At 36.3% G+C, this 16,896-nt stretch overlaps 1 protein-coding gene across 4 annotated transcripts in view; it reads right to left on the bottom strand.

The window, feature by feature from the left end:
* The window catches only part of MAP2K4 (mitogen-activated protein kinase kinase 4), a 123,454-nt gene that overhangs the window by 83,209 nt on the left and 23,349 nt on the right, over nt 1–16,896 (bottom strand). For 3 of the 4 annotated variants that reach the window (XR_008673003.2, XM_019013416.4, XM_055366913.2), the window contains exon 2: nt 6,032–6,134. The exons of the other annotated variant lie outside the window; for it this stretch is intronic. Coding sequence is in view for 2 of the 3 variants with exons in the window: in XM_019013416.4 (XP_018868961.1) it covers nt 6,032–6,134 (103 nt within the window). In the remaining variant the exon portion in view is untranslated. The remainder of the gene's footprint in view (nt 1–6,031; nt 6,135–16,896) is intronic. 4 annotated transcript variants of the gene reach the window in all.

The following is a 16,896-nucleotide window of genomic DNA, read 5'->3' as shown; positions in this document are numbered from 1 at the left end:
TATTAATACATACCCATAAATACTTCTACCATTACCGCTATTTTGTAAAAATGGTCCACCACAGAAATGCAGAGATTTCACAGTATCACGATTGCTTCAAAAAATTTCAGAGATAGAAAAAAACTTCCAAATTCATGTAGATTAGAGGTATTCACACTTAGAAATTCACCAGAGATGTCCTGGGACTATTCTGGGGAATGAAGGCAGACAACGCTACAAAGCTCTCTCCCACCTCACAAACACTTCAGTCAGCACAGTTCCTCCTTTATCTTTTTAGCCTATCAGTTTTGTACATGAGACTTTATTTAAAGAAAGCAGTGCAAAGCTGGCTTAATTCTCTCCCCTCCCTATTCATTATATAAAATAGTATATGTCGCTATTCTAATTCAATGCCTAAATTGAGATCAGAATTAAGTGATAAAGTCAAGGTCACAGAGATAACGACAACGCCAGGATAGAAATCCAGACTCCTAAATTTCTACCCATTGTTATTTCTTTTTAAAAACAATTTTTTTTTTTTTTTTAAATAGAGACAGAGTCTCAACTCTTACACAGGCTGGAGTGCAGTGGTACACTGTAGCCTCAACCTCCAGGGCTCAACTGACCCTTCTACCTCAGCCTCCCAGGTAGCTGGGACCACAGGCGCACGCCATCACACGTGGCTAATTTTTTCTATTTTTTAGAAATGGGGTTTTGCCATGTTGCCCAGCCTGGTCTCGAACTTCTTGGCTCAAGCAATCCTCCTGCCTCGGCCTCCCAAAGTGCTGGGATTGCAGGCGTGAGCAACAGTGCCCGGCCTCGTCATTAATTCTAAGACAGCAATGTTTATAAGACATAGTTCTCACAATTTAACCAAGAGAAGAAGAAATTCTAAGTTTTAAGATAAAGTTCTACTGAGTAAGGCTCATCAAGAAATACGAGGAATATTAGTTATTAACTAGGGACTTTGAAACCTCTTTAAACTACTCCTAGATGTTCTATAGCACAACTGAGTCTCTGTCTGTTCCAATGTAATAAACAAAGATAAGGGAGATCCTAGCGATCCTCTGGTCTAAAGAGAGCACTTTAAACTTAAAACGTGTGGTTCCAAAACTCTTAAGCCCCAAAATGTTATCTGCATTCACCACTATTTATTTCCAGTGTTAACTTTTAAGCTAGTGTTTCTTCTTGACAATTGTTATATGTTATGAAGATAAAAGGGCTGTTCTTTCAGAATAACAATTGTACTGAATATATTCTAAACGACTCAGTACACTGAGAACACTCAACCATAACTCACCATCACGAAAACACAGAATGTTTAACAGAATATCTACTTCTGTTTGTCAAATTCATATACACAACATGATTTTAACACAAGCTGGCCACATTTATAAGAATATCCCTAGAGTATCAAAAAGATTTATAGTGTTTAGTAGAATCCAAACCTGATGAAAATTTAAAAGGTAGCCACACGTTTTTCCTTTGCTTTTTCTTTGTACTCTTTGGCTATCCAGTTTAATCTTTCATTTTAAAAGCCAAGGGAGGCCGGGCTCGGTGGCTCATGCCTGTAATCCCAGCACTTTGGGAGGCCGAGGCAGGTGGATCACGAGGTCAGGAGATCGAGACCATCCTGGCTAACACGGTGAAACCCTGTCTCTACTAAAAATACAAAAAATTAGCCGGGCTTGGTGGCGGGTGCCTGTAGTCCCAGCTACTCGGGAGGCTGATGCAGGAGAACGGCGTGAACCCGGGAGGCGAAGCTTGCAGTGAGCAGAGATCGCACCACTGCACTCCAGCCTGGGTGACAGAGCGAGACTCCGTCTCAAAAAAAAAAGCCAAGGGAAAAAATGTTAGTGGGCACAAGAGTCTCTATTATAATATGCATTTTCTGTCAAAAATATTTATAATTTTAATCAATGATAATTAAAAATCAAGGTTTCCTGTTCAGGTTGTCTCCTCATCCTCCAAGATCCCCCCAAAAATCCTTTTTTTTAAGGAAATAAGCAATAAATTAAAAGAATTAAATTTCTGAATGCCTGAGTAGATAAAAATGTATCACAAAGAAAAACTAATTGATTTCAAGAGAAGGAACTCTAGTTTAAAAGACTGATCAGCTAACGGCATAGAATACAGGACCTTGTATAGACCTCACTTCAAACTATTAAAAATAAAAAAACTAATGAGGTCATCTGCTTATTTGATGATATTAAAGAATTATTTATTCTACTAGATGTAGCAATGGTACTATGATTATGTCTTTTAAAAGCAGCTCTTATCTTTTATAAATGCATACTAAAATATTTGTAGATTGCATAACATCTGAGATTTGGTTAAAATTAAGGGGTTGAAGGAAAAGATAAAACAACATTGGCCATGCTATTAACTGTTGAAGCTGTTAAAGCTGATTGACAGTAAAGACAGATTCATCTACCACTTTACTTTTGGGTAGGTATGCAATTTTCCATAATAAAAGGTTTAAAAATAAACAGAAAAAACTATAACCTATAACACATGGTAGGAGGCAGGCATGCAGTGAATACGAGAGACAAATCATGGTCCCAATAGAACACTGGATCAAAGAGAATTCATGGTCAGAAGAAATGAAGGCCTAGAAACCAGAATTAATTAAACTTCTTTCTATAAGGAAGTTCTAGGCCAGGCGCAGTACCTCATGCCTGTAATCCCAGCACTCTGGGAGGCTGAGGCGGGAGGATCCCTGGAATCCAGGAGTTCAAGACCAGCCTGGGCAATATAGTGAGACTCTGCCACTTAAAAAAAAAAGAAAGAAAGGTCTAGTTAATTCCACTTTTCCTCTTTATTCTTCCCCTAAAATAAAAAGGGGGCATGTCTTCAAAGAGAACAAACACATCTGGAGAGAACCAGGCTTCCTAAGGTGAATTTTGGCTCTACTAATTCTAGCACTGGTAACATTCCTGGCCTAAGAGCTAGCTCTCAAAATACTCACAGAAAAGTAAAGCCAAGCCCACCAGGTGATGATCTATAACCAAAGCTTCCATTCAAGAAACAATCAAGAACAAGACATGAAAAAAAAATTATAAGATGTAAAAAAAACTGAGAAAGAGGTAAAAGAAAAACTGATCCTTGAGGAAATCAATAATTCAAACAACAGAAAAGAATTTTTAAATTCCCTATTTTGTATCCAAAATTAAGAATAGAATCCTAAGAAAATGCCACAATCAACTCTCGGAAATTAAAACTGATTGCCAAGATTCCATAAAGGGGATGGAAAATAAAGAAAATCTCCCAGGATACAGAGTAAGAAAACAATGAGACGGAACACATTTTTTTAAAGTCTAGGATACAGGGGATATAGGCAGTCCAACATCCTAGTAACACAAGTTTCAGGAGAAGATGATAGGAAAAACATGAAGGAAATGTATCAAAAGGAAAGCAGCAGCAATTTTCCCAGAAAAAGAGATACATGAATCTTGAAACTAAAAGAGTTAATCTGATACATGGGAAGATGATGCAATTTGAGGCTTATCCTCATATAATTACAGAATATCAAGAATAAAGAAAACAGGCTAAAAGATTCCAGTGAGAGAGAGAAATAGGTAATCTATAAATAACATCCCTGCTACAATTAAACAGATCTACACATGGTTCCCAAAACTTCTCTTGTGCATACGCTCACCAGAATGCCATTGTCCCTTGTCTTCACTCAACCTTCCCTGCCTGTCTTTCAAAATCCAGTAAAATCTTGTTCTTCTAGGAAGCATTTAATCAAGTAGGTTTTCTAAAATGATTTACCCCTTGTACACCTTTAATTTGACATTCAATCCATATTACCTTATGCCTTACTAAAATTACGATAGCCAATTGTCATTTCTTGGAATTTTATTTAAACTGTTGGTTCTCAGAAAAAAAGAACACTGTCTTACAATTTTTTTTTTTAATCTTGCAAAGGATCCTGCATCCAGGAGACATCAAATGCCAAAGAGATCTGAAACCAGATCCTGTGACATATCTTAACTTCATTAGCTTGCTTATTCCATCTTATCTTTTCCTAAATTCATGAACAAGTTTTATATTCACATCTGTAATTATTAAAGTTCAAGGAAATTTTAGGAGAAAAAACATATAAATGTTAAGAGATATCTTATTTCAAAACTCCCACAAACTGCAAGTTATGTTTTTCTAATTGCAAGTACTCATCCTAAACAGAAACTAACAACTGTTTTTAGTGCTTGATGGCAAACAACTCAGAGGAAGAGTAAAAAAGGATACCTTTTGAAAGGGGCTCGGAAGGTAGAGGAGATAATGTTGTTCTAAGTAATAAAACAGTTATCTCTGACCAGTAACAATGCTAGTAGTTACCTATTCCTAACCCAGAACAATTGACCTGTACAATAAAAAACTTACAACAAAGTCTGGGTCTAAAATTTTTACATACCAGAATCAAGCTCTAAAGATTCTATCATAAGGTAAAAATACCTATTACCATGTCCTTTCAAATTTTAAATACTTGCTGGGAAGAAACAAAGGATGAGAAATCTAGTTGGCTATAGGTTTATTATAAAACATTAGTTAAGAACAAAACAAAAAATAAAACCTGAACTCAACTTTGGAAGAAAGTTTTTTTCCACCCTGTGTTTACTATTTTTTTAAAAATTTTGCTCCATGAATTCCACATACATAAAGAAACTCCAGAGGGAAGACAGTACAAATAGATGAATGTTTTTCCAGTTTTAATTTAAGTCAGGTTGTCTTTCTCCTTGTCCAAAAAGGCTTTTAAAAAAGAAAGATCTGATAAGTTTGGTGATTACTGCTATATCCTTTCCTTCTTAGACTTCCAACATATGGTTCAGCTAGTAACTAAGGTAACAGAAGGGGGCTATGTTAAAGAATTAGTTTTGCACTAGCTTTCACTACAAATTCTAAGAAATAAGGAAGGAGGTTCTTTTAAGAATTGTTTCCTTGCTGCTGAAATTCTGACTAATTAATAAGTACTAAGTTTCCTTCCTCAAGATAGCCCCTACTTGATGTTTCAGAGAAGGTAAAAAGAGTGGGACTCTAGGCTGAGCTCTGACAAGAAGTGTCATTATGAACACCAGTCTAATAAAATTAATAGACACTTGAGAAAAATAAATTGTTACTACACTTTTTATTTAAAATATCTTTCATTCCCTCTAAGGCTACAAGTGAAAGTATAAGTGTATATATACATACACACACCCCACTCCCTTCTAGACACTGCTGTTTTAAAAATATTTTAAGCATCTCTTTTGCAAGACACTACCTTCTACCAATTTGTTACTGTTTGTAAATACAATGCATACCAAATTCTGAAAGAAGAGAAAATAGCAATAAAAGTGCCTCTTTGGGAAGAATAAATGTATTTTAAGCCTAATAAGATCTAGATGCAAATTGTTGAGAAATTACTTTAAAAAAAAATGTATCTGCCAGCTTTTTAATCATACCTTACACCACTTGCTTTATAGTTCTCAATATCGAAACTAGCTCAAAATTATTTTTATGGACATGGTTATAAAAGTACAGCCACTGGCCTTCATTTTCATGATAGGTTAGGATGGGAAATAAGAAGAGGTTTTTTAATATTTCACATCACTTAAATTCAATTGAAGGTTAATGTAAAATATTGTTCTGAAGGTATTGCTTTATGTTAACTAAGATGCTCTAATAATATTTTCACTAAGATGCTACAATATCATTTCCATTGTTTAAAAATTCAGTAAATGAAATAACCACTGATATCTGTACACTCACATGTACACAATTCTTTCAATTTACTATGACACAGAAATTTTGCAGGAACCTAGCTTATTAAGATGGGACTCTATTTTGTCACTAAGTGGTGAAAATTTGTACAGTTGGACAGAAGACAGTCAAATTTCCTAAATGCAACTTGCAATTTAACTGGAACTCCAGAAGGAAAAGAATAAACAATATTCCCAGAGAGTTTAGTCAGAGAAATTATACTGACATCTCGTAATTGGAAAAATTCATAAAATACAGTAACTTTAAAATCTTTGCTTGAGATGAGCCTTTGATTACCAAGAATACTCACATGTGTGGGTTTTGAACTCCTGTAGGATTGGGATTCAGAGTAAACCTTGCTGTAGATTTGAAAGGTGGATTTGCAAAATTCAACTTCAGTGCTTTGCGTTTACCTGAGAAATAACAAATAAAAAGTAAAAGTTTCAAGTACTACAAAACAGGTACTATTCTGAGGGCATAAGAAAGTCACACCAAAAGGCAAGAGAACTTGCTTTAACGAACAGTTAATATAGGACAATATTTTGAAAGGCAATGAGGAATTTCTCGAACTAAGAAAAAATAAAATAATCTAAAGTTGTTACTAACTACAAATCATTCACTAGGTTATGATACAATAGATAGAATGCTATCACTTCAAGTTTCCATTATTCAGGGAAGTTAATACTTTTGCAAATGAAAATACTATTATAAAAATCAATTATCTCAGTAGATATACTGAAAAATTCTAAAAATATTACCATCTGTCCAGTGTTATACTTAATGCCCTCAGTTTAATAAATATCGTTGTCCCTCATTTTAATAAATATAAACAACAGAGTGAAGAATCTGAAAAATTTGTTAAAAACATTACGGTAGAGTAAACTTCGAGTTAGTAATACAAGTATTCTAAATAATTATTTCCGTGAAGCTGTTTCTTTAGGGTAGGAAGGGAAGAGATACCAATGTTTTTTATTACCCAAGTAAAACCACCATGGTAGAAGGGCAGAAAATGCAAAAAAAGATCAAATATATTAAAAATGTTACATACACACCTATACAATACATAGGGTTAAAATTTTACATAAACTTATCAATCCAAGTACCTCAAAATAATCAGTTTACTAACTACTGCAGACTTTTTTCTATACATAGATAGGGACATGTATTTTTTCACTACAATTGAAATCAGACCATGAAAATGCTTTGTAAAATGCTTTATTCACTAACATTTCTTTCTATATCAATAAGTCTTACAGAATCATTTCTTTAGGACTTAAAAGGATACCTTGTAACAGAACTGAATTTTTTAAGCATTTGCAGCATATCTTGGTTTCACATTCACCTTAGGGACACTTTTTCCTGCACTCACTCTCTAGCGTTTATTATACAATTAACTACTCAAAAAATATCTCTGCAATCCAAACACTTTCTGACCTCAGTGGATGAGGATTTAATAGAGGGTTCAAACTGTAAATGTGAGATCTGAAAATCTGACGGAGCCACACTGGATGGAGAAGATGGCAAAGAGACAAGAGCACAGAGCTCCTTGCCATGGCCCCTAGATCTGCTTTCAAAGATGAGCCTCCTTTCTACCAGATCATGTGAATTCCCGCGAAGACCAGACACATCCATTTTCAGAAATAAGGTTAGTACAGTATGACTTTTCCACATAATGTAGAGGAAGGACATTCAAACAACATGTGCAAAGGGTACACTAGGAAAAATAGCAGATATGACTGTATTTAAAAAAAAAAAAAACGCTCAGTATATCACCAAAAAACAAAACTAAAAAAAATTGAACCTTGGGAAAACTCTTGCAATACAAAAATCAGTAGCTCTAAATACATAAAGACATCATACAAATCAAGAAAAATAGAAAAAAAGTGATAAGAATATGAGCAGTAAAGACAAATCAAGGGAAAATATAAAAAGACACTAACACCAAAAACATTTTAAGCTTTTGTTCATGTGAAAATGGCAAAGTTCGAAGGTTTTATATTATATACACATAATGATAACATGATGATCAGAATGGCTAGGTAGAAGAATCACTAATAAGATATATTGCTGGTAGAAAAACTTTCTGTGAGAGGTTCAGCAATATACAAAAAAAAAGGTTTTTTTAGTAAATATGCTCTTTTACTTCTTGAGAATTTTTCTTTAGAAAATATTTAAAGATAGAGGATTACTCCCGGGTCTTGAAACCAAATGGAATTTGTCCTGGATAATACTCAGAGTTTTACCCATGCCTGATTTAAATGATTTTCATAATGGGATTTGGGATTTTTGAGCTGATAATATTTAGGTGAGATTTACATTTGAGTTAATACTGTAATGAGTCAAAATTTTGGAGACGCTGGGGTAGGGTAAATGTATTTTGCACATGGGAAGGATATGAATATTTGGGGCCCAGAAAACAGACTGTAATGGGCTGAATGGTGGTCCCCAAAGACACTAAGCTCCTAATCTCTGGAACTTGAACCTATTAATTACCTTAATATGGCAAATCGTTTACAGAAAAAATTAAGTTAAGGAACTTTGCTATCACAATTTGAAGAAAATCTTTACAAACTCCTCAAATCAAAAACTGAGCATATGTCATGTAGTCTGTGTTTGAAACCATCTGGCACATCATCCATTATCTCCGTGTGAAGAAAAATTAATATAAGACTAAGATAAAATGCAAGACAAGGACAGAACAAAGAACTATTGTGAAAACTATCTAAAGAAAAACAAAAATTGGTCCTTTCTTCGAAAGCCCAATTTGACGGAATAGTAGCTAACCTTACCAGATAAACAATAAAATATATTACAACAGTTAAAACTGTTTTCTTGAACATAAATATTTATACTGAATACACAGAGAGATTTTTTTCAGCATTGCATTCACATTTAAATAAAAACTAAATTGAAAGCTTTGAAGGCCATTAACTTCATAAACGTACACCATGATGAAGAGAATGTGATTTAAGTTACATAAATTAGATTTAAACACACTCTACACTTCAGAGACATCTGCAATTATCTTGAAAAAGTCCAAATTTATATTCTGATCATTTACTAACAAAACACACTAAGTAATTCTGTAAGTTTCGAAGCCTTTCCAAGCAAAGATCACTCAAAGCCTAAAACAAGTGCCAACGAGCTTAGCACATGATCAAGTTACATTGCTGGGTCTCATCTGTGTACCCCAACTCTTCAAATGCTGATCAGTTTAAGATGAACTTGTAAGGCAGTTTTGAGGAGGAAAAGGAAGGCCCCAAAATGTCAACCGAAGGTGAGATTCAAGAAAAGTAGAAAAATAGCTTTTACAGTACTCAGGAGAAGCTGTTTCTGGCTATCTGGAGGCATGAGCTTTTTTTTTTTTTTTTAAAAAGGCATCTTCTCCTCTCCCATTCACTTTCTCTAAGTACTAGAGCCTCTACTGGGGCTGGGTCCTTCTCTCCTTTACTTCTTTTTCAAGGGTCCCTCAAAAAAATCAAAACTGAAAGGCAATCTGTCACCATGTATTCAGATATTTTTAATGACAAAAAATTACAAGCAAATAGGACATTAATATGAATTTTTTTCAAAAACTTGAAACAACTTTCACAGGGAGAAAGGAGGGAAGTGATACTATAAATGACCTGTGAAGATTTTTAGATGCTAACAAAGATTGAAATATTTGTACAACAGGGTTTAAAATAACTGATCAAAAACATTATGAATTTGTGATTATAATAACCCCTTTGGTGGGACTGTCATATAATCAATTTCTAACCAGTCAACACAGATAAACATTGACCCTTTAACTATAGCAGGAGAGAAACGAGGCATCAAACATCCTAAAATATTTATACAGAAGCGGTTTCCTGCAAGAGATCCTCTGTATACCTAAAACCTTAGATCTGTGCCTCATACAGAAAACACTTCCAAATGTTTATTGATTTGGGAATAAAGTTGACATGGACAGCCTCAGACAACTTAAGCCTATATGGTTATTGGCTGGAGTAAATCTTTGCTGTTTGCAACCAAGAACCCTGACTTAGGAACAGTACCTGTCCTCATCACACTTCCAAAGCACTGTTCCACCCCTCAAAGCAATACTGCCTACTTTTTTCATGCAATGGCTTGTTTAAAAAATGAGAACATTTGTTCAACATGCTGGGAAAATTAGAATTGCAGCTGGCCCAGAGGCTGGCCTAGGCATTGAGCAGTCCTGTCCCCACTCAGCCACTCCAAGGCTGAGGGCAAACAATCTGTCAGAATCATCCTTGAAATTCTGGTTTCAAAACTCTGCCTTAAGAGAACAGCCAGCACCTTTCAAACAAGCTTTTCACAGCATCGGCACACAGTGTCTTCCTCAAATTTCTCATGAGAAAAGCACTCCCAAACATGGAATCATCAAGAATATTAAGAACTGTAATCCTGAAGAAAGGGATTTGGTCAAGTGTATCCACATTCACTGAGGCCTAGGAATACCCTTTGTCTAGTTGTGAGCAACTCACAGAATATTGAAGTTGGAGGGAAGACACCTTCCAGGTTTATTTACCTTTAAAAACAAGATGATAAAGAGCCCTGAATATTCTCCCTCCACTAACTTCTCAAGCAATACAAACCTTTTTAACATTGCTTTCCACAACCAGCTAAGCTGAGCATATAGTTTGCTTCAATCTTGGCCAAAAACCTCAACACGGGCAGTTGAGAGTCCACTACTCAATACAAAATCTATGGAATCTCTGCAATCTAGGTTACCAAAAGCATGTCTCCTTCACATTTTATAGAACAGCAAAAGGTGTCAGTTCCTCTATTAAGAGCCAGCATTATTTAGTTTCCAAAAACATCAGTATGTCCCTCAGGAAGAAACACTGTTTACACTGGGCTCACCTTACCATCCTCTCATCCTCAAGTCTGTTTCCATCAAAAAATTGTAAACAATTTTCTGCTTTAAATTTTTAACTATCTTGATTTATCTTTGAACTCTGCAAATCACCTATAACAGTACCTCGGACAAAACAGCAGTTCAACAAATATTTATTAAATTAGAATTATAAGTAGATTGTTTTTCTTATCAACATTTCACTGCCCCCTGTCCCCTGCTGCCATCTAATGGGCTTGTTTTGTTTCATTATATCACAGGAAAGCAAGATTCTGTTACCTGTATGGTCAGAATCAGAGAACTACAATCACTAGAATCCTCCCACCCAGCCTGTAAGAATGGAAACCGTCTCTACAACATTTTAGCCAATCTGCATATCTTCAACACCACTGATATCACCATATTTGATAGCCCTTGTTTAACATCTGTTGTAGTAACAGCAAAGTACTTCATTGTTCATGGTAATGAAGATCACTGAAGGATCTACAATAGCTGCCTCTAGAGTATAACCTTTTTGATATAATGCTGAGTTCACTGTAGGTTATTTGGTAGATTGTCACAAAAATAACCACCAAGGAACCACAGCTCCCTGAGTCCATACCCATCTGCAAAGGGACCTTGCTGCTCCTTCCATAAATAGGTGAGGTCTATTTCCCTACCTTTTGAATCTGGGCTGGCCTTGGGGCTTGATTTAACCACAATATTATAGCAGAAGGAATATTGTATGACTTCCAAATCTAAGCCCTTTATGAGGCTTTGCAGCTTCCACTTTCGCCCTCCTGGAAAGCTGCCCTGAGTTTGAATGTGAAGCAGCTCAGTCTATTCTCCTTGATGAAAGACCACATGCAACAAAAGGCCCAGCAGTCCCAGTCTTCCTAATAGACCTACTAAATACATATAAGCAAGCTCAGGTGAGACAGAACTACCACCCAACTAATGAAAAGAATCATAAAAATTAAATAGTTGCTCTTTTAAGTCAACTACTCACATGCGAAAGGAGCCAGGAAGGAATAATCAAAAAGCAATCTGAATCAATCCCTTTTAGGGAACACCCATTGACACCATAGGGTATTCCTTAGAACCATCACACAATAAAGAGAAACCTGGAACTGCAGTGTACAAGTCATTCATAGAATACCTTCAAGAATATTGGTATTTGACTTACAAGTATTCGGAACATCACATCGCAGAGAGGGGAGCTGTCATTTAAATTCTCATTTCTTCCTTGGCTCTCATTGTTACTACCTCATTTTCAAAACAGAAAGATTACCTGGAATAATTTTTTAATTATCTGCAATCACTGGTTATGAAATGAGTAACCCACAATTCCAACTATGCAACTTTACAGTCAAACAATTTCAGAAATGAGGAAATAAAGTGGTAGTAAAGAACTTACTTTCATTCTCTTTTCTCCCTAAATTACTATGGTAATGAAAGACCTAATATTTCATAAGCTCAAAAGAAAAAGAGATGTTAGGTCAGGCATGGTGGTTCATGCCTGTAATCCTAGCACTTTGGGAGGCTGAGGCGGATGGACCACCTGAGGTCAGGAGTTCAAGAGCAGCCAGGCCAACATGGTAAAACCCCGTCTCTACTAAAAATACAAAAATTAGCCGGGCGTGGTGGCAGACACCTGTAATCCCAGCTACTCAGGAGGCTGAGGCAATAGAATCGCTTGAACCCAGGAGGTATAGGTTGCAGTGAGCAGAGATCACGCCATTGCACTCTAGCCTGGGCGACAAGAGTGAAACTGCGTCTCAAAAAATAAATAAATAAATAAAAATAAATAAAGAAAAAGAGATGTTAGACTCGCAATAACAGGTATTCCATATATCCATGTATTAAGTGAGCTGCTATCAGCTAATATTATATTGCCCCTATCTCCCCCCACTGGCAATCTTTGATACATAAGAGTGAGCAATTACTAAAAAATTCATAAAATCTCACTCAGAACTTTGAACTCTCATCAATAAAGCACTGTTGTTCATCCACACAGCTAAGCATTTTGGAAACTAGATGGTTCTGAGTTTAAGAAATCAAGTAAATATCCCAACAGCAACTTTTAGCACATTTTACACTTTTGTGTGTAAAATGGATTTTTAGAAAGCCCAATATAATAATTTACACAACAACAAGTGCAGAAATACCACAATTACAAACAAGTTATATGCCAGGCAGTGGAGATGAACAATAGATAAGGTAGCTGACCCCTCCACAAAGACTGTTTCGTTGGGCATTCTGCCAAAAAATTAAAAAGAAATGTGAGGCCAGACATGGTGACTCATGCCTGTAATCCCAGCACTTTGGGAGGCCAAAGCAAAAGGATCGTTTGTGCCCACGAGTTCAAAAGCAGCCTGGGCAACATAGTGAGATCCTATCTCAAAAAAAAAGAAAAAGAAATGTAGTACAAGGAGGTTAAAGGGTAGGAATAGGAAAGAAAATTCTTTTCCTAGATGTCAAATGATCACCACTGAAAATACTAATAAATACCACTGGAACACTAATCAAGATAAAAACAAGAATATTTCTGTGGTCTAGTACAGTACACATCTGTGAAACCAGGATAAAAACAGTCTGCTACTTGGCAGTACTGTTGTGATAAGGATTAATATACCTTAAATATGCTATAATAGTTGGCAAACAGTAGACATGAAAAGTGGTAACTACTATGATATTAGTTATAAGTACATATTAAAACCTAATTGAGAAATTATTAAATTCTCTAGAGAAGAAAACTGGAAAATGTTTGTTTGATAGCGTTTAAACCAACAAAATATATTAGCAAGAAAGAATTCAGCTTGCTTTGTAAATGTGTTTTAAACCACTTTCCCATAAAAATCCTATTCCTATCCTAATCCAGGATCCTTCCTAATTCTATTAAACTAGAAACCAGAAAAATCAATATAGACTAGCAGTGCCAATCGGCCTAGTTTTGAAGCTCAACTCTGCTACTTACTAGCTATATAATATCTCTTGGGTAAATGACTTCACCTCTCTGCCTCAGCGCCATACCTGCCAAATGGGATTAATATTACCTTCCCCATAGGGGCACTGTGAGGAGTAAAGGCATTACCATGCATAACAGAGTCAGCTAGATAGTCACTCATTCCAGCTTTATTATCAATTATGATAACTGTCTACATTTATGATGGCCAAGTCCTAAACCAGGGTAAAAGTAGATTACTAACAGCCATGATTCCTAAATATTAAACATTTTCCTCATCTGACAGGCTCGGGCCTCAGAGGTTCTGCTGCCAAGGAAAAAAAAAAACAAAATAATTCACCCTCAGCATTTCCGACCTCTGGCAAAAGATTCATAGTCCTTTTCTTGGGTAGAAAAAAAAAAATTTAACCCAGAATACGAAGGATTATGTTACTCCTCTATCAGTTCCTGAAAGGGTACTGCTTTGACAACAAAAGGCTTAACAGCTCCTATCAGATTCTTAGAACACCAGACAAAGGCAAAAGCAGCATTCTACTTGTAGACTACCTCTTACTATGTATGGAGTCCTTCTTTGGTTAACAAAAGCCTTCAGGGAGAGTTGGAAGGCTTAAAAGCCCAAAACTCGCTTCCAAACTGCTCATCTAACAAGGAAAAAAAAAATTTAACTCATTTCAGTTATAATAAAATAAGGGGTTTATGAAGCTTCATGGAATGAAGCTCCCAAAACACCCTAAATTCCTTTTAAACCTATTAACAGAAACTCATAACTGATTCATCCATTCTCTGATTCAGCTAACCACCAATGCCATTGATTATAATAGCCCCTCACTGATCTCCAGTTATTTCACATCAATTAAGCACAGTGTCATCATTATGGGATTCCACAGCCAGCCACACCTTTGAGCTATCACTTAAAGCCAATAACAGCAACACTTTCTATCAGACTCTGAGCCAGATGTCTACTACCAACAAGCAAATATATAATTCCACAGGCTAAATTGAAAATCTCTCTGGCCAAGTCATGATTAGTCCAACCCCATAAAAATTACCCAGGGAGCCAGCTAATCAAAGAAGGCCCTACTGTAGTTTAAAATGTTGCTAAATTTAACAACATTTTAATCACCAACAAAATATAAAAAGCTTATCCGAAATAACCCCCCAAACCCCAACTCCATGTTCCAATGATTTTACAAGTAGACTTCATGGGAACCTAAGAGTTGGAATTTCACAATTACACAACCACTCTGAGAAGGTTCCAAATGGATACCCAAAAGGAGGCAGCCAGTTATCTCCACCTTTGGTTCAGGGGAGAAGAGAATGTGTTAATAGTTCTCTGAATCCTTAATTCGTCCCTAGCTCATTTAAAGAGTTCTCTCATACCATCACCTTTCACAGTCCTTAATAAGAACGGCCTAATCTGCTATATACCTGCACTGATTCCATTCACACAGAAACACTATTGCTATACATATGCTGAGAGTTCTAGCCAGGAAGAGGAAACATTTGCAGCATAGCAAGAGTCAGTAAAGGTACTCAGCATTTTATCCAGGTGCTCAGACCATTTTTAAATCCATGTGATGCCTAAATCTCTGGCAAATCCAAAGGGCATTTGTGTTTTTAAGCCTCGAACTTGTGAATATATCAACAGAAATCCCATGAAGACAAGTGAAACACAAACCCAAATTGATCAACCCCAACAAAATTTTCTATGTACAACAGTCAACAGTGGTCTCTTACTTTGTAATACACAGGCCATTTTGATAACCTCTGCCTCCTAATCCAACTCAATATTCTAATTAAGCTCCTCATGAGCACCCCAAAGTTTTAAGTTATTGTCTCACAATGTACCAAAAACAAGATACTCAGATTTCTGGAAAACCATCCACATAACTGATGCTTATTTTTTTAGCAGCAATCTTACTAATGGAATAAGGAATAGAATATGCAAACTTATGAAAGCTATGTCAAGAAAAGTCATAAGGCTTGTTCTGATTTCCATCTATATCCCAGAGCCCACGGAGTGGCTTCTAGTCTGACCTCACTGTACAGACAGAAGCACATATCAGATACTCTCTGAAGAACAGCTTGCTTGAACCCTAGCAAGGAACCAAGTGCACACAGGTCTTACATCACATTTATTTTTCCTGCTTGGTAAATGCCATGACATCCTATCACCACCCTATTTTAACAACTTTTCACCACCTATAAGTGAAATAAAAACATTAACCATATTTTATAACTATAACATCAATATTTTTTCAATCAGTGCTTCCAAACCTTTTTTATATGTGCATATGAAAAAAAATGTGTACAACACAATGAAAGAAATATAAGTCTGTTCTTGACTCAAGGACAATGACACAGAGCTCTAGTGAGTGGCCCCAGGCCACAGGGCTAAGGGGATCCATATTTCAGCTGACACGTAAGTACTCACAACAGCACACAAATTGAGGAGCTACCAAATATGGTATTGAGAAATATATATTTTTGGTTTTGTCCCCATTTCCTGGCACACAACTCCTTAAATTCTTGGAATTTCCAAGGTGATGTATTTTTTGGATGCTAATGAGTTGACTGATGACTGGCAGCACCTAGATTCAGGATGAGGGCTGGTGACCAGAAAGACCAGCAAATTAATTAACCCCAAAGGAGGGTTGTGGGAAACCCAACTGGGAGCCCGACAGTCAGAAGTTCTGAAGGCCCAGACTTAACAACTGGTATATGAAGCAGGGGCAGCCTTGTGGGACTGAGCCCTCAACCGGTGGGATCTGACACTATCTCCAGGTAAGCTGTGTGATAATTGAACTGGAGGACACCCAGCTGGTATGTGCTGCAGAAGTGATTATTTGTTTGCTAGTGGGGAGAAATCCCCCATATTTGGTCACAAAGTCTTCTATGTTGATTGTTGTATGGTGTGAAAGCAGAGGAAAAAAGTTTGAGTTTTCCCTTACATCAAAACAATCAGATCTGACTTCTCCTTCTTGGCAAGTTTATAATGTTATAAGTAATAATGTTATTAACTATACAAGAAAGCCAGACTGGTCATAATTCGTAAGTAATTAACTCTTCTGCACTTCAATTCTATATGAACTTCATTAGCAAGTAGATTAGAATAAAGAAAGCTATAAGATGCAGACAACTTCCTAGCCTAAGTACCCATTTGCTCCAAGGAAACAAACCATGTTCATCCTTTTCACGACAGAAAAATCAGCCATCCAGTAGACAACCCATTATAGGGTTACCACTCTTTTTCCCAGATAGATTCAAAGCTGTGGGCCAATTGTGTGCAAGGTAATTTTGCTACAGAAGTACCTGTAGTACAATGAAAAATATAACTGTATTTTGCCTTTGTCCCAGGTTTGGGGCACAGAGC

This window comes from Gorilla gorilla, chromosome 19 (genome assembly GCF_029281585.2).
Source record: "Gorilla gorilla gorilla isolate KB3781 chromosome 19, NHGRI_mGorGor1-v2.1_pri, whole genome shotgun sequence".
NCBI lineage: Eukaryota > Metazoa > Chordata > Mammalia > Primates > Hominidae > Gorilla > Gorilla gorilla.
This window is presented reverse-complemented; position numbering and strand designations above follow the sequence as displayed.